Source organism: Spea bombifrons, chromosome 8 (assembly GCF_027358695.1).
Source record: "Spea bombifrons isolate aSpeBom1 chromosome 8, aSpeBom1.2.pri, whole genome shotgun sequence".
Taxonomy (NCBI): Eukaryota; Metazoa; Chordata; class Amphibia; order Anura; family Pelobatidae; genus Spea; species Spea bombifrons.
The window spans coordinates 10,710,409-10,734,672 of record NC_071094.1 but is presented as its reverse complement, the minus strand read 5'-3'; the positions used below and the strand labels follow the sequence as shown (position 1 = coordinate 10,734,672).

Genomic DNA, 24,264 nt, shown 5'->3' with positions numbered 1-24,264 from the left:
TTGTTACTGTCAACAGCTACAACAAAGAAGCATATATACAATTTTATATATATAGTTGAGTGAGTACCTTATAATTTATTTAAACGACAGCTCTTGTTCTCCGATATTGCCGGAGGAACATTAAGTAGGGGATTTAAAACAATAAAAACGTGCAAGTGTTTCCAAACTGCTTTGTGAGGTCAACCAATTTTGTCCATTTAGATAACTGCAGTCTGACGTTTGTTTGTATGACCGATATCTGCCTGAGCTCATACCTTCATACCTAAAAGTAAGGCAGATGTTTTCTGCTTAATGCTTTCAAGAAAGCTCCTCCTTGCTTGTACCAAAGGCATTTTGATATCATTAAAGCAGTATAGTATTCTTCTGGAAAGTACATTTTTTAGCACCATTAGATTACTAATGTGTCCACCTCGTTGCTTTTCACCTCCAGATTGGGTGTCCATCAAGATTTGCGTACCTTGTTGCCCGAGGGAGGGATGAGTTGAACTCACAGTTTTTAATTACATGAACCGCTAGTCGAGCCATGTTATTGGGTTTTCTTAATTGTGAAGTCCAACCTGGCTCTCTAGAGGATGCCTCATTGTGCAAGGAACCGTTTACAGTCTTTTGTGAGGGGCTTACACAGCTCTTAGCAATTGCAGAGGGATTGCATTTACTCTCGGAAACGTTAATATACTCAGTTGTATTTGGGTTTAGTGTCTCAGTTTTTTCCTTAATGTTCCCCTTGGCTTGGGGTAGTTTTCCTGTGCCGGAGAGACTTACTCTCTGTGGTAACTTACTATCTCTTGTCTCTTTTTGTGTCTGCTTCAGGTTGGATATCCTTTGTTTTATATCACCAATACCCTGAATGCACCCTGAGGATACTTCTTTGGTAAGGTGGACTCTTCTAACACCAAACCCCAAATCAGCATTTTTTGACTTTTTTGAAACATTGCTCCCACATTTTGTTGACAAGCATTTTTTTAGACTGTCTCCACTGTTAGCTCCAGAAATAAAGAAAGCTTCTGGACTACCACTTTCTGATTCTCTTTTCCCAACCTCCTCTCTAACACATGTATTCTGTAACTCTCTTTTCCATTTGGAGCAAGGATTTGGAGAGTCCCTTGGAACCACTGGATGAACATCCTTTAGCCCCCTTGCTGGTTTGCACTCCACAATTCCCCTCACCCTTGGTCCTCTTGTTGCCTCATTCATTGTCTCTCTTGAATTTCCCTGCATTTCTGGAACCTGTACATTTATTTCTTTAGCTTTAATGACATGTCTAACAGACACAGACTCAGCAGCATGTATTCTATTGCTGATGCATCGAGACTGGGCTATAGAATGTTTAGGAGCTTCAGATTTTGGTAAGCTTGAGGTCTCCTGTCCAACTTGATCAAGAAGTTGTCTAGGACTTTTGAGTGCAGGCTTGGTAACTTGTCTCTGTGCTTTGACCACAGAATGACTTAGTGATTGTTTAGCAGTCTTGTGGGTAGACTGGATTAATGACTTCCTTGAAGGCTCTAATCCAAACTGCCCTAGTGATTGCCTGGGAATGTTGAGTCTCTTTTGCGTCAATGACATTATTGTGACATGATTGCCAGTCTGGGCTGTTGATGATTTTATTGTAGTTACAGGCTCAGGCTGAGCTGTGGTGACCTCAGGTTCTGATTGTGCTATGGATTCCCTTGTACTGTCAGCACCATATTTAGATGGCGATTGTATGGTGGTTTCATACAGGGGCAATGACTGATTCTCCATCCCCGACTGCAGTAATGAGAGCACAGTGGTCTCAGATTGTAGTTGTACCGGTGAAGGTTTGAGAGTCTCATCAACACAAACGGATACTGACTTGATGAAAATGTCATGACATGTTTGAGTTACTGATGGCCGGCATATATCAGCTCCAAACTTGGATACAGACTGTGTAGGGAGCTTAGAACGTGAATGGTATAGCGTATGGGGGTGAGAATTAGGTTCCAATATGTCTGATATTGCAGAGATGGAGTCAAGTCCAGGATTCTCTAGTGGTACTTTGGAAGTTATACTATCTCCAGTCTGATTTGCCTGGATTAAAGATCCCTTCCCAGACTCAGCTATCGTTGAATCATGAATCTCAGTGCCTAAATGGGTAGATACATAACTGTGGATTTTTGACAGGTCACAAACCTCAACTCCTGTCTCCTGTAAGTGGCTAGTTTTCTGAGGTTTAATCCTTGCTAGTGAATTTATGTGTGCCTCATGCTTGTACTGAACTAATGAGTGTCTATGAGTATCAGTTCCATTCTGACTTGATAACTGGTTTGTCTTATCAAATTCTTTGTCTAAAGATTTATATCCTAGTTGAGTTGGTGAATGACTGAGGGTTTCTGCTGTAATATCTGATAACGACTGTCCAATAATGTCAGTTGACGACTGGGCCAGTAATTGATTGGGGTTGCCATTCTGAGACGAGTCTAGAATTTCTTCTGGGTTATCCCCATCAGAATACGGTGGAAATAGTTGAGAAATATCACTTCTTTGGAGTGGTGATTTAGGGAGTATACTCATTTCAGGCTCAGCTAGTAGCTGTTTATGAATTTTAGTTCCAGGCTGAGATTGTACTTGTTGGACGATATCAGATCTAGGCTGGACTATTATTTGTTGAGGTTCAGCTTGCTGTAGTGGAGGAGCAGGCATTTTTTCTTCTGATTTAGCATGTAGGTATTGAGGGAAACTATGTTCAGAACTCACTAATGACTGACCGAGAACCTCAGTTTTAGAATGAAGTGGTGAATGTCCAAAGGTGAGTGATTGAGGACCAGAGCGGATTAAAGATAAAGCTGAGGTATCAGGAGCAAATGGCATAAGAGATTGTGTAGAAGTCACCGGCTCCATCTCCACCATTAAGTGGTTATAATTTGGAGATTCATTTTGGGGTGGGAAATTAGTTGGATCCTGAGCTTCAGCTTTAGCTGGCCATTGGCTGGGATTCTGAATATTAGTTTGGGCTAGTGGCTGACTGGCAGTCCGGGAATTACCTGGAGCTGGTGACTTACTGGACTTGCATAGCTCTTTATCAACTGCTGATTGGCTGGGATTCGGTAGCTTAGTTTGGGCAAGTGACTGATTTTTGTTCTGATGTTCAGTTTGGGCTGGTTGGGTTGATTGGCTGCATATCTCCAGCTGAGTTTGTTGTTGGTTGTGATTCTGAGGTTTTGCTAGAGCTGCTAATTGCTTTGTACTCTGTAGTTCAGTTTGGGTTGGAGATAGGCTGGGATTCTGAGATTCATTTTGGGCTGGTGAATGGTTGGAATTCCAAGGTTCATTTTGGGCTGGTGATTCACTGGGATTCTGAGGATGATTTTGAATTAGTGAATGACTGGTATGCTGAGATTCAATTTGGGCTGATAATTGGATGGAACTTGGAGGACCAATTTGAGCTATTGATTGACTTGTGGTTCTTGCAGAAATAATATGCATGCTGGCAGCACTAACAGCATTTGCCTTGTATACATCCCTACAGACTGTGTAGCCCATCTGGTGCATTAACACTCGTTCAGAGACTTCCCGCATCTCCCGAGCATTCATTTGGTCACAATAACCCTGGATCTTTTCACTCCTTTGAGGCTTGGGAGTAGCAGGACAGCTTGATCCCAGAGAGCGTTTCCTACAGAGACGAACACTTGCAGGCTTACGTGCATTTCGCAGGTTCCTCTCCAAAGTGAGTTCTAGCTCATCTTCATTGTTGCAGTCTTTCGGAGAACTGGAGGCACACACTGAATGCCTTTTCTCCAAACGTTTTTTCTCCCACTGTTGTCGTCGTTGTTCTTCTAACTCGCGAATCTTATTCTCCTGTAGGGGCAATAACCAGACAGAAGATCCGTTAGGTCTGGAAGAACAAGGGCCCACACAAATATCGCTGAGATTAATAGGTTGTGCGTTTTGTTTTTAATCAGTGTAATTGTTGTGAATACATATTGCCTAAAAGTAAGGGACTCGGGAAACTGAGCATGTATTATATAGCATTTGTAATTATGCTCTTGTCCTAAAGGTATATCCCTTCTCACCCTCTTTTACAAAGGCTGTCTGATCCAATCAACAAGCAACTTAAGAAAAGTTTTCATTCTATACACAAAAGGTGAGTTATCAATACATATTTTTCATTAATTTCTAATTAGAAAACACCATTCCAAACATATTAATATATATTATCGTTATGAACTGTATAATGTAGGATTTTGGGAAATGTGGCAGATCGGCCGGAAATCTCTCACCTTAATAGCTAACTGAAATTTCTGGCAGAAACAGCTAAATACTTTGCAGCACTCCTCTAAGTGGAACGATTCTTCATCCTCACAGAGAAATTCTAGAAGCATTTGTCTGGAGCTCTGCAAAGCCTCGATTTCTTTCTGAACCTCCATGATTTGCTCCTCTGCATACTGAAAATAATACATTGATTTGCAAATATTTACATTAAAATGTTTGACCACACTAGATGGAATTTTTTGGGACCTTGTTGAAATAGACTCGAATAAATCAATAAAAATAATATTTTTTCTGGACGTGTCATGCTTTTATGATGAATTTGAACATGAACCTCCCAAACGTTCTGTATGGTTACCTCTAGAAACTCATCCATTTGCTCTTTTATTTCTATTGTTTCTGGATCTCTTAGTGTCTGGTGCATAGAAGTAACCCGTGACTGCAGCTTGCAAAACTCCTCAATCAGCCCATCTTCTGATAGCCTGGAAAGATTGTACATACAGGAACACAGTGGTCAGATCCAGTATTAAGATGGCTTGGGTTTGGTGACCAATTCTAGGAGACCCTGAGCTTAACATGTTTTCAGGATAACACAATATATATTGGTCAGTATCAGATAATGCAAGCTGTACGGGTGTTGACTATGTAAAGATATACAAGAACCAAGCAGATATTGGCTCTCCAGGACAGAAATGAACACTCTTGAAGAAAGTGAAGTCCTCAAGATGAGTACTTTAAGAAGGTAAGACCAGTGCTATTGGATGAACACATACAATATTTGTTTTGATTTGGATTACATGTAAAACTTTCTTTTTTTAGAACTTTGTAACCAGTTTTTACAATTTCTACAGAAAACAAAAGTAGATGGAGCTTTAAATACCCCATACTTTAAGTACCCCAAAGCCTCACATCAATAGGCTGGAAATGCTACACGTTGTATTAACATGTAAAGATCATATAGGACGTTTTATGCCCGGTCAACTAATGCAGAATTCTTTTTTGTCACAGATACATTTTAACAATTGTTCTCTTCAGTTAAGGACCTCATAATGAATACATAACGTATGTGACTGTAATAATGTCCCTTACTTAAAAGAACACTTTAATACATTGACTTTAAGGCATGTCATAGCTGTGTCACATGTTACATGAGACTGTATGTGACTTAAAGTGTCCCTTTAGAGTGTTTTGATACATATTTTTTATGGCTATAGAAGTATGGCTATAGAATCTGTCTATTCTGGCTACTTAACAGAACTCACTTGGTACATCAAGGTTCTGAAGGCTAAGCTAAGAGATCTCCAAAGCAAACAAACTGTGGCTGGTTACATTGGGGTCTACCAAACCTGTGTTCCACCACCATTACAAGCAGCGTCATCTTAAAAAAATATTTTCTTGTTACCTGCTGGAAATGTTGACATGCTGTAATCTGTCTGCAAAGGAGATAAATTTTGGATCTTTCTTCTGAACTTCCTTGAGAAAAAAACAGACACTAGTAGTGTAGACAAGAACGCTCAGTCCAAATACAACGCAGAGCACGCAGGACCACACTATATAAACTGTAACAACTCCACAAGCACAATATTTCCTTTACCAAACTCAACAAATACACTGCGTTGAGATCCAGACAATGTTTTCACTGTAGGTAAGGTAGAAAACTAGTGTTCCTCATATAGGAAAGGAAATGCGTTCTTTGAATCCCAGGGCTTCAGTAGCCCTATTCAATGGACCAATTTCATAGTATTAACAAAAAACACTCAGACTCTGTAAGCATAATTACATTGAACCCGTACTCTGCAAGGACTAGGGTTACCAAATGCCCCCATTAATACACTGCTTCGACCAGCCATACCATCACTACAAAGTGCAGCAGGTTCATGCCAGGCTTGTTTGCTTTTGTGTCCGCGAGTTTCAGAAGAGATGATACTCGGAAGCCTGCGGCGTTTCCAGCATATCCACCCTGCAAAAAGACAGTTAAATGTTACCCCACAAGAACAGAGTAACGGGGGTAGATAGGGTGTGCACAGGGCACGCTAGTATACAGAGAAGAAAGCGGGTGAAGGCTACACATGCGGAGCAGGTTTACTCACAGCATTCATAAAGTTCCCTGCTTTTAGCACCAGCCTTAGGATGTAGTGCAGCTCTGTACAATGCAATATCTCTGAAGGAACAAAAACAAAACAATATAAACTGGTTTGTATGATAAATATATTTACACTTATTATTATTATTATTATTATTATTATTATAAGTCTTTGCAATGTAGTGAATCACAATTCAGTTTTTTATTAAAATATTTATTTTCAATAAACATATTTAACTATATCATAATTTACATTATGTACTGCGACACAGAGCAGCGTAGGGCAATTCACATACAATATAACCTCAGATTTACAGAAGACTCGCGTGTTCATTGGTAAAGTAGAGTTCCAGCTCCAGGGCTCTCAACAAATCCTGTGCAAACGGGCCCTGCCAGAACACGGGCTGTTTCCTCCTCCGCAATGCACTGTAGGCAGCGTCTATATCTGCACAGCCCCGTAAATGCATAAATGTCTTTAGGGGGAAGCATCCCTGAATGACAATCCCTACAATGTCCTTGTGCCTGTTAGTCATCATGCTTGATGCCCTATTAGCCCAAACAGTCATGGCTGTGGAGCCCTGGGATGCTCTCGATGATGTTCTTGGCTCCGATAAGTGTGTGAATCACACACAGCAACCACACATCTGGTTTAACTCCCTCCAGTTGGTGCTCCATTACAAATTTGCCCACGTCCAAGTAGAAACGGGGGATAGTCCAATTGTAAGGGATGGAGCAGGCGCATTTTCCCCACTTGAGTTGCCTCCACAAGGGCAGTATGAAGAAGCGAGCAAACAAAGGAGGCTCTCAGCAAGGTAGGGATGTCAGTCACACCTCTGCCTCGCTAAGCGACTCCATTTAAGAGTCATTATGCAGTTACAACATTTACTTGCATTAACCCAGTGTTACACAGTGCGGACCTTCAAGCCCATCCAACAGTTTATCAGCAGGGGAATGTTGGCCAGCCAAGTAATTGCCCCCTAGGTTTTTGTGTAATTGTGTGTGTGTGTTTCAGCTACAATTTTTGTATCTAGACCAACTGAAACCTGACTGTGTACATTGGTGTTGATCAGGAATGGATACCATCTCCCAAATGCATTATGCATTGGGCTTCCTCCAAGCCTGGAAGCTACCAGCCCTCCATTGGTTTTCATGGTGTGTGTGTACACATAAACACAAGTGACAGAATCAATGATTTTGTGATTATGACACAACCTGTTATGTGATGGAAGTAAAATATTCTGGTATTCCTGAAAGCCTGTCCTGGAATGTATGTTCGGAAGTCCAAAGAGAGTAACACCATAATAACAACGCTGCTAGATATACCCCAGAATACCACCATCTGCAGTATCACAGTTGGCTAAGGCTACAGGGTGGAATTATTTCTAAAATGTATTTTTTTCTAGACTGACATTTACCAAATACCACTATATTAGATTATCCAGATTCTCTACATATTTCATGTTCCAAGAACTCAGGAACACTGAAATCTACCTTTCAAGACAGTATTTATTATCTAGTGATGAGATATCTTATCTCGTTTTCATCAGTCAAGCTACAAATATGCATACAAATTGTTTGATCACATTCTGATTCAGCGTATCAGGAAAACACTATAAATGGATAGTAACACGATTGCTGAGAATGTTGAAAAGACTTTTATAATACTAATATAATCTCTTTAGTAGATACTGGAATAGAAACACATCTCACTATTCAGAAGATCCTCCCCAGATAACGGTTAATGCTAAAACCTTCCGTCTCGTTCCCTAGACTGCCTACAGAAGATAGGTATGCATTCATCAGCTTATTTCAAGCAACAGATAAATGCAAATATAACCATACATGGTGCCAACAGCACGAGGCAGCGCAGACAAGCACTGTGAGCAGACGTACCCCAGGGATGTATAAGTAAATATGTCTATGTAAACTACGGGTATGTAAACCGTGGGTAGAGACGCTTTATTTTTATTCAAATAAATAATCCAGGTATATTAGTGCCTAAGTGTTTCTGTAGCATACTGTCAACACAGCGTACTTGTTACTTATTAAACAAATTAACTCTTAAGGACTTCTAGGCACTCTATTCATTAGACTTTTGCCTGCTTTTTTTTTTTTTTAATCAAGAACAAGTGTCATTTAACCCTTTAAGTGCGGGTCAGGACACATTGTTCCCACCAGCAGAGGAAGCCTCCACTTTGAACTATAAACACAAAGGATTTCCTATTAAACTGAAGGTTCACATGTACACGTAAGTACACAAGACTTCTGTGATCGCTTTTCATATCCCAAAGTGCAACCATGCAGTCATGATGCCTCAATGTAAGCGCAATTGGTGGCTTCCTAACTTTCTGTCGCAGCCAATGCAAGAAGTCACAGGTGTGTTCATGGGTGTCCAGGCAGGTGAACATAACCCTACTGACACATCTTAGGGTCAAAGAAAAAATAAAAGGTACAGCCATATTGCCAGTTGTGGCCCTAGGGTTTCTAGAGCCAAAGGCAAAATATGGGCCTACTTGGTAGACTTCCTATAAAAAGATCAACCCTGCATATAGCCTAAAAAAAGCAAATAGTTACTGGGCCACGTCCAAAATTTCAACTCCGAAAAAAAAAGAGACTGCTTTTACTAATTTTCTGTCGATGAAGTCCCATGTGTTGGGTTGAAACATTGGACACATGTAACAGTGTGATCGGTTGAGTTTTGTGGTCCAGGGTCCTCTACTTCAAGGCGCTCCTCCATCAAAACCACAGCCACTGCTCCACTCAACTAATATCCTTAGTGGAAAGTAAAGTGATATATAAGGATAGCTGATACTGTTGGATGTATGATTTGGACCAACACAATTAGATTGTATGGTCTACAACCCTACAGCACACCTTTATACTGTGTATACTGCTATACAACAATACAATAAGGGATCAGCTGTTTGGAGTAAAGCATCCAAACTGCAGTCCAGGGAAAGTGTTTCTAAGGACCATGCTCAACAAGGCTATTCTGGGCCAAAATGCTTAAAGTGGGGGACTCCATGGAAACTTTCAAATGGTTTGCCCAGGGATTGCCCTAAATTTTGCATATTGCTACATTAATTAATATATCATTAAAGATAACTATAGCTTGTGCTTTTGGTGTTTTCGGCCATTGCAATAGTTTTTGGTGATATTTATCTAAATGTTTATCTCAGGAGAGCTGATGTCTGTAGCAGAATTGAACACAGCTACTGGTATCTAATACATTTCCTTTCCTGACATTATTTCGTCCTCCTTCCACCCTAACACAAACGGCATGAATCAATCAACAACAATCAGTAACCTAACCATAGGGAAGAGATAACTTGATGGGGAGGGAATAATCATAAATCATAGGACTCTCATAATATACACGTTTTATATTCACAGGGTCTCACCTATTACACAGAAATTCAGGCCCTGTCCATGGCATTATTTATAGCAATAAAGAAGTCTATACAGTCAAAACCAGGTAGCCGTCTCACCTTCTGCAGCGCCTTTAAGCTCTCTAGCTGTCGAGAGCAAGGACAGAACAACCGCATGGAAATCCTTCTTGAGAATCATAGCTTCCAGCCTCAAGGAGTAGCTGCATGGGGAAAAAAGGACAATAATACATTTCTGTTATATTTTGACACAAAATAGCTAATGTGAAGAAGATGGGAGTGATAGAAGTTATTGACAGCTTTTAGCGGGTCAACATATTTATAGAGTAAGATGTGGATTTGCAGATGCTTTCAAGGCCCCTTTCTAACTTCTACAGTTGGATTTGGTAAAAATGTCATCCATGGGAATGTCTAAAGTCATTAAAAGTTCTTTAAAGCCATAAGGGATAAGGAGGCTTGTGTCATGGTCTTCTTCAGGACAGGATTTCTAAAATAGTTTTATTTCTGTTGGCAAAACACAACTTTTTGATATGTTGGTGTACTTAAAAATGACTGCATGATCAGTACTGGAAGGCATGAGTTAATAACTGTTTTATGTGAAATATAAATTTCCATCAAATGTTATTTATTTCTTAAACCACAGATATTTTAAACATTTTTGAATGTAAACTCGACAGAAATCCAAAGAAAATGTATTTTAAGAGATGGCAGAATATTGACTATTAGAATAAACGGTTGTCCAATGTTAGAAGTACGGACAACCGTCAATAGAAGTAAAGTCAATAATAAATATTCAGAGAAAATCTAAATACCTTAAATTTGTTCGAATTCCCCAAGATTTGTTTAATTCTTGCTATAGAGCCTGTACACGTTTCATACATTTACTCCACATTTACTCCACGTTTCATACATTTACTCCACATTTACTCCACGTTTCATACATTTACTCCATGCATACAGATATGTGTAGTCAATAACAAAAAATGAAACCCCCTCTATATATTTTCTAGCAAAATATATAGGTGAAATATTCTTCTCAATAAAGTACTACCCTGCACAAGTGGTATACTTTCGAAAAATCCTCCCATGTGCCTTTTACTATTCTGGATGCCACATGTAATAAAGCCATAAATCACAATACATAAATAAATACGTAAAACAGCAATCACAGTAAAGCTAAACGGAAGTCTAGGCAGGGCTGTAGAACTGTGAAGACCAAAAGCCAATTGGCAAAACAGGTAACCAAAAGAATGTAAGGAATGCATCTCTAGCAGTTACCTGTCTTACGGAGGTAAAAGTAAATACTCGATTGGATGCATTTGTGGGAATTTTATGTTCAGATTCCGAGAGACCACAATCTCATCCCGATTTGGCCTCTCATCAAACCACCCTAAAGTTGGTAAAGACAGCGGTGGGAAGGGAAGCTTCCTAACGCCCATGTGCTGGAAGTTTTACAGTTTACATGATAGGAGAGTGCAGAGGATTTTTTTGGGCTCCTTAAAACACAAAATAGGACATGGAGGATGCAACCGCTCGCTCTGGAAGCCACATTTGGTTTTGATAAATGTTTGATCTTTCCCATGTCCAGTGTTTCTAAACATGTGATGTTTGCCCCTTAAGGTACTTCTGGTGCTTATTTCCAGAAGCGAATGGTATTTGATAGAAGGCTACCTGCTAAAGAAAAGCTGCATGTTGTTACTTGATTGGGGAAAGCAGGGACTTTAAGTACTTTGTAGCAAACATGGTGTTGGGAAACACTGCTCCAGTGTACTAGAGATACCTACACAGGGGTGTAGAGTTCAAAGAATGGATTGTTAAGAGCAACTGTCTTCTAAAATTCGACATACCACAAAAATATGTTGTAGAACATGATCCAGTAAAAAAGACTCACATCTAACCCCTCCCTCCCGACGTCAACTATCTGTAAAAACTGTTTTCAAATATCTTTAAAACCCCAGAACCACCTGAAAACACAACACAGATAAAGTAACTTAATAAAAAGTCCCCAGAGGACCCTTCCTCTTATCAGAGATCACTATTCTTCCGCTATTGTACTTAGTTAGAACCTTTTAAGCGATCACTATGAAAAAATGTCCCAATCTGACAGGGAGAGTCTGATGGTGGGCTTCTTTTGGTTACCCCGATTAATGTCAAATCATGAAAGCATGGGCTGCACATGTGTAAATTTGAATGTACAGGGCACTGTGTGGAGGAATACATGACACCGCCAAGACAAAGCGTAATGTAGTGTCTCCATGTCATGCCATCACAGATTATTGGAAAGTAAGCAACCTTTACCATACTTTCAATAAGACTTTGACCCTTGAATAGTGCAGGCGGAGTGAATAAAAAATAGAAGACAATTCTTGGCATTGTAAATGTTTAACATCCAGGCAAGGAAATACATTTTTCATGTGCTAAAAGATGATTAAATCCTTCTCCAGTATGGCCATGAAATTATCTTCAATTCTCCCTGCATATCGATATTTCATTTCCCGTTAAGTTTCTGCTTATTTCCTGCTTTTAAATCTTATCTCGTCTCCACCCTTGCCATTCGACCTCCTGTCCTCCACATTTTCCCCCATTATTTAAAACACTTATTCTGTCCTTCCCTAATAGATTCCCTTGCTTTTTTCAATTGACATATCAAAGTGTGTATGAAACTTTGACTACATTCGAATAATAATTTCGAATTGATCTAATTTTTTGCATGCTAATTATTAAAATCACTTTCTCATTTATCATTGTATAGCTACTTAAAAGTTCCCTGTATTGTAGCTTTTCATTCAAACCAAGCATTTAACACTACAAGGATTTGCATCATCCAGTTGGACAAAAGGGTTTAAATCAGACCAAGTTAAAGTAACAGGAGCCAGTTACATGCACATTATCTTTGATAGTCTTTATGTGTAAGAGGAATATTTTAGAGAGGTTGAATCCTAAAGCCTTAACTCTACTTTAAACCTTACTAATTGTAGATGTCACAATCTCTTGTGTTTTAATACTGTATGTTAGTCATCTACTCAAATTGCACATCTCAATGACATGTATCAACTTGTGTGGTCAGGCCCTACACTTGCTTGCACCTTGTGTACTGCCTACAACAAGCACCAGAATCTTTTGCTGATTGCTAGTTCCTCTGCATTCCGTGTCATAAATACTAAGGACGGTATACCTAATATTTTTTAAATACGCTTGAAATATTAGTAATAGTTATAGTAATAGTAATATGGCCATAAAAAACAATGATATGTTCCCGCAGATTGGCTTTTCCCATTGGTTGCTATTGCGACAGCTTTGTACAAGAACCACTTTTTATATATAATCCCTAAATTATAAGTTATAAGGAGCCTTTCTGGTACAGAGGGCTAAATGTGGAACCCTTAGAAAGGAAACTAATGGCACATATATTAAAAAATTAGTATAAACCAGAATTGCTGTTTATAAATAGGGTTCTTCACTTTAATGTGATAGGAAGTCTTCGCAATACACTGAGATGCCAGGTAAGAGTCAATAGTGCGAATACTATCATGGAGGCAGTGAGTGGAATGAGATTCTACAAAGTGGAAGGATGGAGCATCCTTTAAAACACAATGAAGATATCTGGGAACTCACGCATGGAAGCTAGGATAGCCCATATTATACCTTGAAGATGGTGGGGAGTGGGCAGATCCTGGTAGGGAATGGGTCCAACCAAAAGCCACCCATCCCAACCAGGAGAAAAAGGGGTAGTCCTTGTATTAAACAATGATAATAAGAGAAAACTTGTGTTTTTAAACACAAATTACATGGCTAAGGTAGCACATTTCCTTAACTAGACAGGATGGAAAAGATTGGAAAGCATGTAAGGAAATAGTTACTGGTACTCATCCTACTTTGGAAGCTCCGAAAGCAGTAGCATAAACTGGTCTGCTTCACTGAGTCTTTCCCTGTCCCCTTGAAATGACTTCAGACGCTTCACCTGAAATGTAAGCAGTAAACACTGTAGGTCATCTTGCTTCATTTTGTCCCAGCAGAGACCGGGTTCTCCAAACTAGCACAGAAATGCTACTTACCTCCTCTCTTTCTGGCAGATGCTTCACTAACTCACTCAATCTCTCGGAGCTGTACGCCTCGCCGTTTCCCGTCTTTATATCTTCGACTATCTGTGTAGCTGACCTGTGGATAGAAAACTTTTTGTATTGGTGTGTTTATGCCATGACGACAAGACAAGTGCTTTCCAACCCCAAGCCCTCTGGAAGAACATCAGTGCAGGTTTTTATAATATTTCGGGATGAATACAGCTGTCTTAATCAAACTGACTGCAGACTTTTGTAATGGCCTGCACGCTGCTTGGACTTTTAAATAAAGGGTTTATTCAGTAAAGCGGGTGTTTGCAGGTTGAGTATGCAAGAGGGTTGTGGTTTCAACTCAGCTACTTCAGGATATATCATAAAGGGTCAACCTCCAAGAGCTGTTCCTGCAAGAACAGGTTGGCTCCCTGGTTGTCTACTTAAATCAGATTTCTTCTAAGTCACTACTATTAGAACTATACATTATACATGTTTCAGCCCTTTTTGTAAGAAAAACATGGCAGCTCTATCCCTTCGTGTTAGTGAGGCTGCACAAGACAATTACCTTTTAAACTGTTTAAGGAAAATGCCAATATTCATACTCCTCCGCGAATCCAGCAGAAAAACCTACGGTGGGAAAACAATGGAGAAGTCTTAAAACAAAGAAATAAGGTCACTGTCACACCTGCAGAACCCATCCTTAGCATCCATCCCCACTCTTCCTGTAGCAGCCTGCCCATAGCACCTTCGTGTACCAACCTGCCACTAGCAGCTCGCCTTTCATAACATCTTTTCATGCCAAGTACAACATTTGCAATTATTGTATTCCGCAAACCATCCTTCCCGCGGGGAATCAAAGGCCCATACAAAGAGAACTGTCCTGAATGAAAGAACAAAAAGCCCCTTCCTATCTCTACTTGTGAAAACAATCCACCCTTGTATTTAACTCCGGTGCCACAATCCAGACATCATACACCACATGGGATTTATTTACTTGTCCATAGAACCTCTGTACCGAGATTTTAGATACCTTATGTGTTCGTTTATATTATTTATCTTGCATTTACTAAACACGAACCCCATTTTTTCATGTTAGATAATTTTATGTAAAAATTAAAACCAGATGTTTCTGTTTAAGGGTGGAAGCATCAAGAGATCATGTAAAATAATTAAACCCTTAATTGCATTATATTGCCCAAGCGTGATTCAAAAGGGAAAATACTAGAGTAATACTTTCCCCCATTTGGGACATCATCACGTGAAGCCATTTACAAATGGGTCAGATGGATAAGGGATTTCTGTGGGAAGTTTATTCCATATATGAAAGTTGAACTGACATGCACTACTGTACATGCATGGGAACTTCAAACTAGGCTCTCAAGTGGAAGGCTCAGTCCTTGCGTCTTCTGAGAACTTGGGTTAAACGAAAGAACCAAGACAGATAGAAGGTGAGGCCTGAGAATCCACACATAATTCTCACCAATAACCTGCAGCGGCTGGAGTGGGGGGGGGTGGAGAAATGCAGACCAAAGCTGGTCTGGAGAGTCAAAACCAGGACAGCAGCAGTGTTTGTGGTCAGGACGATAGGCGATGTCAGTGTCAAAGACGAGTAGAATGGTCAGGGACATGTTGAGGTCAATACCAGGAGAGTAGAAGTATTCATGGTCACGACAATAGCCGAGGTCAGGACCAGAGACGCTCAGAATGGTCAGAAACAAACCGAGGTCAAGCCGAAACACTATATGCACAAAGCTTTTTCAAAGGCAGGTCTAAGATGTCTTCTGAGAACTGTGAAAAGGTGTCTTTCACGTTAAGAAATGCTGTACAGAACATGTAAGTGCCATGCTTCTGTATGGCAACGATTTAGCCGACGGGAGCACACATGAGCGTTACCTCACTGGGTCCCGAGCGGCCATGCTGAAAGGGGGAGGATGTTGCCGGTTGGCATTGTAGGACACGGAGGGGCTTTATTAATGCAATGGCAGCTGGAAGATTACCCCCATGTCACTTACCGCCAGTCAGAATGATCCGGGTGGTCTTATGAGACCCCAGAGCACATTCTCTCCTACCTTTCAAGCACTAACCTAGTACTTTAATGTGCATACTTTGTGTCCCTTTAAAGGAATGTTGTCAAATAAAAAAAAATATTTTAATGAACAGAACATTTGAAACCAGTTGAATACAAAGTATCACCTGTAAACTCTACTGGCGTATTCACCTGTCAATAAGTGACGATTTATTAGGCTCTTGGCAAACAGAACAATGGCTCACGGTTAGTTTTAGACTCTCCCACTATCTGACAGCCTGAATAAAGGTAGTTTATTTGTGAAGATGTAAAAGTGTCACTTAAAGAACCTGTCTAGAAAAGTCCTAGCTGCTCCCATGAAGTATGGACGTGACATAGTACAATGGACAGCTTGCATAGCGTCTCGCTAGGACAGGTATGCTGCACCAGCTTTCTGAATAAAAAGGAACCACCCTTTAATTACATCCATTCTCAAAGCAAATATACACATTTCCTACTACTCCAGCCTTACTACCAACCTTCAATGCGACCTTCCAACGCTAAAATCAATGAAAAGGTTGAAATATGGAAACATATTTTAAAATTAACTTATGTATATAACACTTTCTGTTACACCATTGGGAAAAGTAGTGTACACTAACATTAAGGCTTTTTCATACCACCAGCATTTACATTGGCCATCGAGGGAAACTTTTGTTGAAGGGGTTGGTGTAAAGGTGTGGGTTAAAAGGCAAGTCTTTACCATGACTTATTGTTTGACTTTGTGATCTATTGGTATATTTAAAAGAAGAATAATGTATTTTATTAATACCAATACCAATTATATATTGCTAAGGGCTGTAGAACACTATGATACATTCATATCGAGCAAACATTCTGAGCTCCTAGGACACAGGGACAATTGATTTGGATCCAAAAGTGGCACTACTGCTTCTACAGAGGGGTACTTGGGAGGTTTGCTAGGAAGTAGTGTTGTACTTCATCTGTTTTTAATTTCTTTTTTATTCATAGGGTTTTTTTTACATGAAATAAATTAAAAAAGGATCATTTGTCAAGCAGTCATTTACGTGTGTGTTGCCACCAATCCTCCACGCAAGTCAATTAAGGAAAGTATATCAGGCTATTCCAGTCTAGAAAGACCAGATTAATGGACAGTGCCAAAAACAATGATATAAATCTGCACAATGCAGTTGACATTTAGGGCAAGAATTGAATTGTAGTATCTGCAATGGATCACAAGGCCCTCAGGCTTTTTCTCCTGAAGTCATACTTCCCAAAGGGATATGCAACCCTTTCCTTCCCTCACTGGCCAGAAGAACAACGGTAGGGCCAGATCATCTTCCTCAGAGGTGGGAAACCAATGAAGTCTTCAAGAGGAGGTAGAGGACAAAACTAGTCTTCAGGGACAAGGCTCTACTGTGGTACTTCCAGTGTGTGCAAAAATCATATCAGTATTCACCAGGGTTGGACTTGGGATGACAAGGTGGTCCTGGAACTTTAAGGCTGGAAGCCACCTATGATGTAGGTGTGTCCAACAACCAGATAGAGTGGAAGAGGATCGGGTGTCTATGGAGCAATGTTGACCATTGGCCTACTGGACATTTGCTTGGAATGCTAGATGGCCAGTCTGCTTCTGATATCTATTGATAAAACTATCACCTGCAAGCGAAGAGTGAGTGCATAGTGTACCCCTCACCAGAATACACTCTGTCATATATGACCAGTGCAGGAGCGCAAAAGCAGCTTGCGCTTCTTGCCTCCTCAGCCTTAAAAGGGAAGTCCTATGGAAAAAATATTGTTCTCCTTGAGCATAATACACATAATGGCACAGAGGCAACCGAATTATGTCACTGGGCACTGGGCAACAGATTTAGGAAAATTTATAAACATATCCTTGCTGTTTATATATATATATATATATATATATATATATACATCATTGTGGTATACATATACCCAACAAACATGCCGATCTTCAAGGATAGAGGAAATCAGGGGATGAAAGAGGAACAGAGGGATGTGGGTCCCAAACAGGGACATGCAAATACAGTATGTCTATATAAAATGATATTACCGGTAATAGTGATCATTAGAATATATACTGTATATATATATCATAAGGATAAATTTAATTACTAAAATTATATTGACTGTACAGAACTTCATCTAATTCCTTTCAGATTACAAACATTTACAATACATACATTTATGTATAGATTTTTTAAAGATTTTGATTGATTTAGAAGGATACAGAGTACCAGGAGACTAAAGGATTTGAGCATCAAAGGGGGCAAACCCTCTTAAACCAGTAATCTTGGGAGGTGTGTTTTCTACTTCATTTGTGGTCACTAATGTGACATAACACATATCTCAATTATAAGTCATACAGTCTTTTACTATCTTAGTGAATTGTACCATATTTGAGACATTTGAAAAAAGAGGTTAGGGGAAATAAGCATTGATACTCATGACACAGGAGCCAAGCAGGTGGCAGTAACAAGGAAACAGCTGATGGTTCAGGGTGACAGTTGTCATCACCCACTGTACTGTCTTGTGAAGAGCAGCTTGAGAACTTTTGGGTCAGTTTATTAAATGTTCATCTTATTCATCTAAATCATAATATTATACAGTGCCCGAAAGCCATGCCAAAGCTACACCAAGATGGTGCTGCACACAATACCCCCATAAAATCATACAAAAAATTGCATCTCTCCCTAGTCACATAAAGAAATATTAAAAAATGTACCTTTAGTAGCCAGTAATAGAGCACAATTTATGATATGTGTTCTCATATTGCATATAAATCAATCAATAGGTATTTACACCTTAGTTCCAAGAGGGACAAACTGGATAGTTTGCTTTTCAGAGGGCTGCTCTTACAGTCAATAAAGATGTCAACACAATGTAACAAATATCTCACACACCGGAATTAACAGAAATGAACCTTGAATGCTAACATGTACAGGGTTTCAGAGCAATTCTACACACATGGAAAAATACTATCCATATAAGGTACTGAACAAATTTGGAATCTTCTATAGCTGCATTGTTAGTGACTAATGACTAAATTTACACTACCATCTGGTTTCATTGGTTAAATTACTATACATGGTCTGATGTACTTCAAAGATAATTAAGTTTTAGATTAATCACCGACCAGTTCTGTTCCTCTGAGACACTACTGGGGACTTATAAGTCTAGTATGAATCTAGAATTTAGCTGGAAAGCGCATAGCATATGTAATTTGCGACTTGGTAGAGGATCTGTAGTGAGAACTTAGTAATAGTGAAAAACCAGTAAGGAGCCACAAGTGGATATTCAATGCTGTTTAGCTTAAAAGTTAGGAGTTCTGGTCAAATCATACCTTGTTCATCTGGGCATCTCCGTGTGAGAGTGACCTGCGAAGGTGAGGTGATCTTATCTGGATATCCTTGTCCTGCTTTCCAAAAAGTTCCTCCATCCTCCCTGTGTCAATTTGTAGTTCTCCTTGAAATGTTTCGGAGCTCCACAGGCTGGGTCGTCCTTTCACCTTTTCCAGTGGGATAGCCTCCCAATTAAAGTTCCTTAGACGTGACCTCCGCTTTGTGTCAAACCTTTGAAGCAGACTTCCAGATGATCCAGAAAAGTTCAAGTTTGGCGGAGGTGGGGGTGGTGGTGTTGGGATTCCTGTTGCTGTGAAATCTTCTGGGCATGGAGAACTGGTAAACTGGATAGGGGCCTCTGAGCGTAAGCCTTCATCTTTGGTTCCCATGCTCCTACCGATCAGCATTTCATGGAAGGTTTAGGAATCCCTCCTCCTTCCTTCTAAACCAGGATACCTAAAACAGCATAGAAATAACCAGCACAGTCAGTAAAAGCATCACACGGCTCATTGAGCATAGGCATGAGTGGGATCCCTGTGAACAGCTGTCAGGACAAGAAATAAACCACAGGAATTCCAGCACTTAGAGAAGAATATGAATGACTTATCAAACTATAATATCTGAGATGTTATTTAGGTGTTGAATAGCACCATATACATGATATCATTGATGTTTTCCAGTGCAAAATAGGCACTCCATTCCTTCGCATACACATAAAAATTGTATTCTGGGGGTCCCAACTCACCATCATTTAATGATGGTCGCATCATCTAGTGAAACTGCCTTCATTGGGTACCATGAAACCGGGAACACAGGTCCTATAAACTGCAGAATCCCGTTTTCCATGGCCACCAAAACTCAAGTAGATTTATTATCATCAATTGCAGACTGTAAAGCTGCACTGTGTTCTGGTAAACACCCCATATACTCCACCACATATCAGAACAATTTATAAGCCTTCACTACGTATCTGCCTCTACATCAGACTTTCTCAACTATATTAATTTGCAAGTGTCCACTGGGTATGTGGAACTACAATGCATCTACCCTATGGGTCTTTAATAGCCTCAAATTGCTGGCTGCTCTGGGACTGTAACTCCTGACTCCACTAGACTTCCCCTAATCTAAGTAGGCGCTATCCACCTGTTTCTACCGCAGATCCTTTCTATGTTACTGTACAGCCGCTACAATGGAGTACCGCTAGGTTCAAGTCTGACCCCAGCCGTGAGAGAAGTATGCACTGGAAGTCAATACCTGTAGGATCTTCACACACAAATGCTGGATAAGTGAAGAGGCAGTGTTTGAATTTGAGCTCACTTAAGGACTTTTTCAGAAACACAGAATTTAACAGCAGGTAAGGATTGTTTGGTCCATCTAGTTTTCATTGTTTTCTTTATGTAAAGGTTGAATTCTTAATCAGCCCTTGGTCTCATCTTAGACCCAGGGTAACCAATACCATATGCCTATCCCATACATGTTTAAATCCCATGACGTTATTAACCTCTACCACTTTTGCTAAGAGGGTGCTCCACTTATCTACCACCATCTCAGCAAAGTATAAATAAATAAACTCCCAACTCGACTCATCCATGGGTTTGGCAATACAGGATAGGGGTATGGTTAAGTCGCAGCTTGGTTTTTTCTGCTTCACCTTTACCGCTTTTTCCAAACCATAAAAAACATGCCTAAAGCAGCATACTGTATTTATAATTTAGATGAGGCACATGCAATTTTGCCCAATTAAACTATCCCAATAGCATTACGGACATTCTACTGCCAATTGAAAAGACACAAGGTGGTAATCCTGCATCAGCAAGGTCTTTCCCACCCAGAAATTTCAAGGCAGACAGGGGCTTCCAGATGTTCTTTCCGAACGCTTTTGAAGAGGGGGAAATAAACAGGCGACAGAGGACTGTAGACACAGTGATCAGCCAAGAAAACTAAGTGCAGCAGATGAAAGACTCATCATGCTTACTTCCCTAACACAATTGCAAGATGTCCATCAGTGCCATTAGCTCAGCATTGGCAGAAAACAGCGGGACCCTGTACACGCATCTACTGTCTGGAGGACTCTGGTCAGAAGTGGTCTTCATGGAAGACTTGCAGCCAAAAAGCCATACTTCCAATGTAGAAACAAGGCCAAGTGTCTTTTCACAAAAACACAGGAACCGGGGTGCAGAAAAATGAAATATTTGGCAATAGCAGAGGGCTGGAGAGTGGTACAAGAATTTGGTCAGATTTAATGGTCTCCTCAATGCTGAGAAGTACAGGCAGGTGCTTATCCATCATGCCATACCATCTGATTGACCAAAAAAAATTTCTGCAGCGTGACAACGACCCCGAATATACAGCAAGATATATACAGAGAGAAGCAACTGAGGCTGCCTAAATACACAATTATCCAAGATGTTTAGAACAGCCTGCCTGCCAAGTTCCTTCAACTGTTCCTACAAAAAAAGTGTAACAAGAATTGAAGCTGTTTTGAAGGCGAAGGGTGGTCGCCCCAAATAGTGATTTGATTTAGACCTTTCTTCTGTTCACCCACTTTGAATGTTGTTAAATTATAAAGATAAACTATTTAAAAGATTAACACCCCTATTTATGAAAGCATTCTTCCTTACTTAACAGGATTTTTCACACCTGCCTAAAAAATTACAGTACTGTATGTACAGTATATGTGTGTGTGTATATATATATATATATATATATATATATATATACACACACATATACTGTACATACAGTATATATATATATATATATATATATAAACCATAAGGACTGTCAATCACTTATCTGCTGAAACAGTTCACAACATACTGCATTCAGTCCAGAACCGTTACAACCAACAAGAGCTTTATCCTCACCCGCTGAGCTTCCCAAAAATGAAATGAAAATATCCACATTTGGTAAAGATGATATCATTATTGGCTGACGAATTCCATTAGATTCCAAGCTTTTGAGGCGATTTCGGTCTCTTCTTCCGGCATTTCGTCCGAAAAGAGACCGAAGTAGAGTCTGGAACTGCAGTGGAACCCAATTCAGAGAGCGAATAACAGAATGTGCTTATGTTCTTTCCACACTATCAGGGTGCAGCTCTCTATATAAATAAAATGATTCCCCCAAACCAAAAATACATGAGTGTAACAGTGCATGATTCCTAACCCTGCTGTGGGGGGTTATCACTCGATTAGCTCTTTCCTACCCCACCGCTACATATACTGCCCCAGATCAATACCAGATATTACCCCCCCCCCGCATCACTTCATACAGTACCTGAGGATCTCTGCTGGGGGTTAATCCTCCTCCGGTGCCAGGTGGTCTCGCGTCTCTGCCCCGGGTGCCCCTGCACCTCCGCGCTTCATCGGGAGTACCAACCAACCCTCCCGTGTCTCTGTTGATTCTCTCCTGACTTCTTTCTAGCGCCCTATCTTGTCTTCTGTCTCTTTTAGGACTTCACATGTCACACTTGCTGTCTAATGTCACTGTTTCTATTGTCCTTGGTTTAACTGCGCTCTTTTCTCTTTTTAACTCATTCCCGTATTGCCCCGTCTCCCGCTCTCACAGCCCAAACAGCAGTCCCGGCTTCTACCCATTAACTTAACGCAATGCCGTTCTCCACTGTAGCAGTAACATTACGCATGCGCATTAGCGGCTTATAGACGAATCAACCTATCAGTTTTCATATACAGGTAAGTGTGTGTGAGGGAAGCGATACAGATGTGTATGTCGCTTTTCTATGTATTACACATCTGTATATAGCGGAACACACACACACACACATATATATATATATATATACATGTGTATATAGTATATATATAAATATATATATATATATATATATGTGTGTGTGTGTATATAGTATATATATATATATATATATATATATACATGTGTATATATATATATATATATATATATATACTATATACACATGTATATATATATATATATATATATATATATATATAAAACACAGTCTCCAAATAACATTAGAAAGTAAATTGTAAATATATCTATGTTTATAATGTATAATAGTGCCGACATTATTACTGTAGGTGAAGATTTGGTGTCTGTATGTATATGCTCATACCTCCCAAGTGTCTTCTTTAGGAGGTCCCTCCTTTGAATCCAAATTCCTACTCCCTCTTCCCCCTCCAGGTGTTCCTCTTTTCTGGGATCTTAGATTGTGTACATAAGTCTATGTCTATTATCGTTTTCTACAGCTCTAAATAAGTTTATTTATAAACTGCATAAAATGTCTATAGAATAAAATAGGTAAGAAAAATACATTCAACGTTGTTTAGAAAGGGCCCTTCCTACATGGACCGCACCGATCCAGGTCGGGGGCCCTTTCTACACTGTTTGTAACCGACACAGGGAGACAGGAGCGTATCGGGTGAAACCAAGGCTGCTCGCCAGAGAGAAAGCGGCAGGAGCGGTGAGAGGTAAGCAGGGGCGGGGAGAGGGGGTATCTATGTGTTTGTATTTATCCCCTTATTAAGGACAATGGGCAGTTGCTAAACCCATTGAAAACAATGCATTTTGAGCCCGTACATGTACGGGCTTTGTCATTAAGGGGTTAAGTATGTATGTATGTGTGTGAGTATGGATATGTACTTGAGTGTGTGAGCATGGATGTATAATTGTGTGAGTGTGTGTGTGAGCACGGATGAGTAATTGTGTGTGAGCATGGACGTGTAATTGTGTGTGAGCATGGGGCAGTGATGGCACAAACCTGCTGTTGAAGTTGGGAGACCCGGGGAAATGTTTGCTCCAGGGCCCTGTGGTTTCTAGTTATGCCCTTGATGGGACACATTTAACCCTTACATTAAGTTACTCTGCCCTACCGACAAGTTGGGTAAAGAGGCAAGGTGGGACCGTCACCAGAAGCAGACTGGGTCATCCGACTGCAGAATGGGCCTGCGCTCATTTTACAGCTCCCTAGAATAGTCAGGGATCTCCTTAACTTCCATGACAACAAGACAGTGCCTGCAAACCGGGAAAGTCCTGAGACTGTTGGCAGGTACAGTATGATTTATATTTAAAGGAGTTCTTTTTACCTGTGACATAGGTCACCTTCCCCGTGGATATAACCTATTTTATATCTAAATGACTGTGTTTGGGA

The 24,264-nt window shown here is 40.1% G+C and overlaps 1 protein-coding gene across 1 annotated transcript; it reads right to left on the bottom strand.

Annotated features, from left to right (window-relative positions):
- Nucleotides 1-274: 274 nt before the first annotated feature.
- Nucleotides 275-22,754, bottom strand: LOC128503316 (uncharacterized). Its single transcript, XM_053473359.1, has 12 exons — nt 22,410-22,754; nt 19,136-19,589; nt 14,311-14,372; nt 13,749-13,851; nt 13,569-13,654; nt 9,796-9,896; nt 6,315-6,385; nt 6,077-6,184; nt 5,627-5,697; nt 4,583-4,706; nt 4,236-4,400; nt 275-3,813 (listed from the first exon to the last, which is right to left on the bottom strand). Exons 2-12 carry the CDS (start codon nt 19,538-19,540, stop codon nt 421-423), a joined length of 4,689 nt encoding a protein of 1,562 aa, XP_053329334.1. The 5' UTR covers nt 19,541-19,589; nt 22,410-22,754; the 3' UTR covers nt 275-420.
- Between the last annotated feature and the right edge of the window lie 1,510 nt (nt 22,755-24,264).

Bases quoted from the DNA above. Each gene is read 5' to 3' on its own strand.
- LOC128503316 (XM_053473359.1), bottom strand. From the start codon at position 19,540: ATGCTGATCGGTAGGAGCATGGGAACCAAAGATGAAGGCTTACGCTCA. The intron at 14,373-19,135 runs GTATGATTTGAC...TTCCCACCGTAG, and splicing joins GAGATGCCCAGATGAACAAG to GTTTTTCTGCTGGATTCGCG. The intron at 5,698-6,076 runs GTATGGCTGGTC...TTTTTTCTCAAG, and splicing joins TGCTGCACTTTGTAGTGATG to GAAGTTCAGAAGAAAGATCC.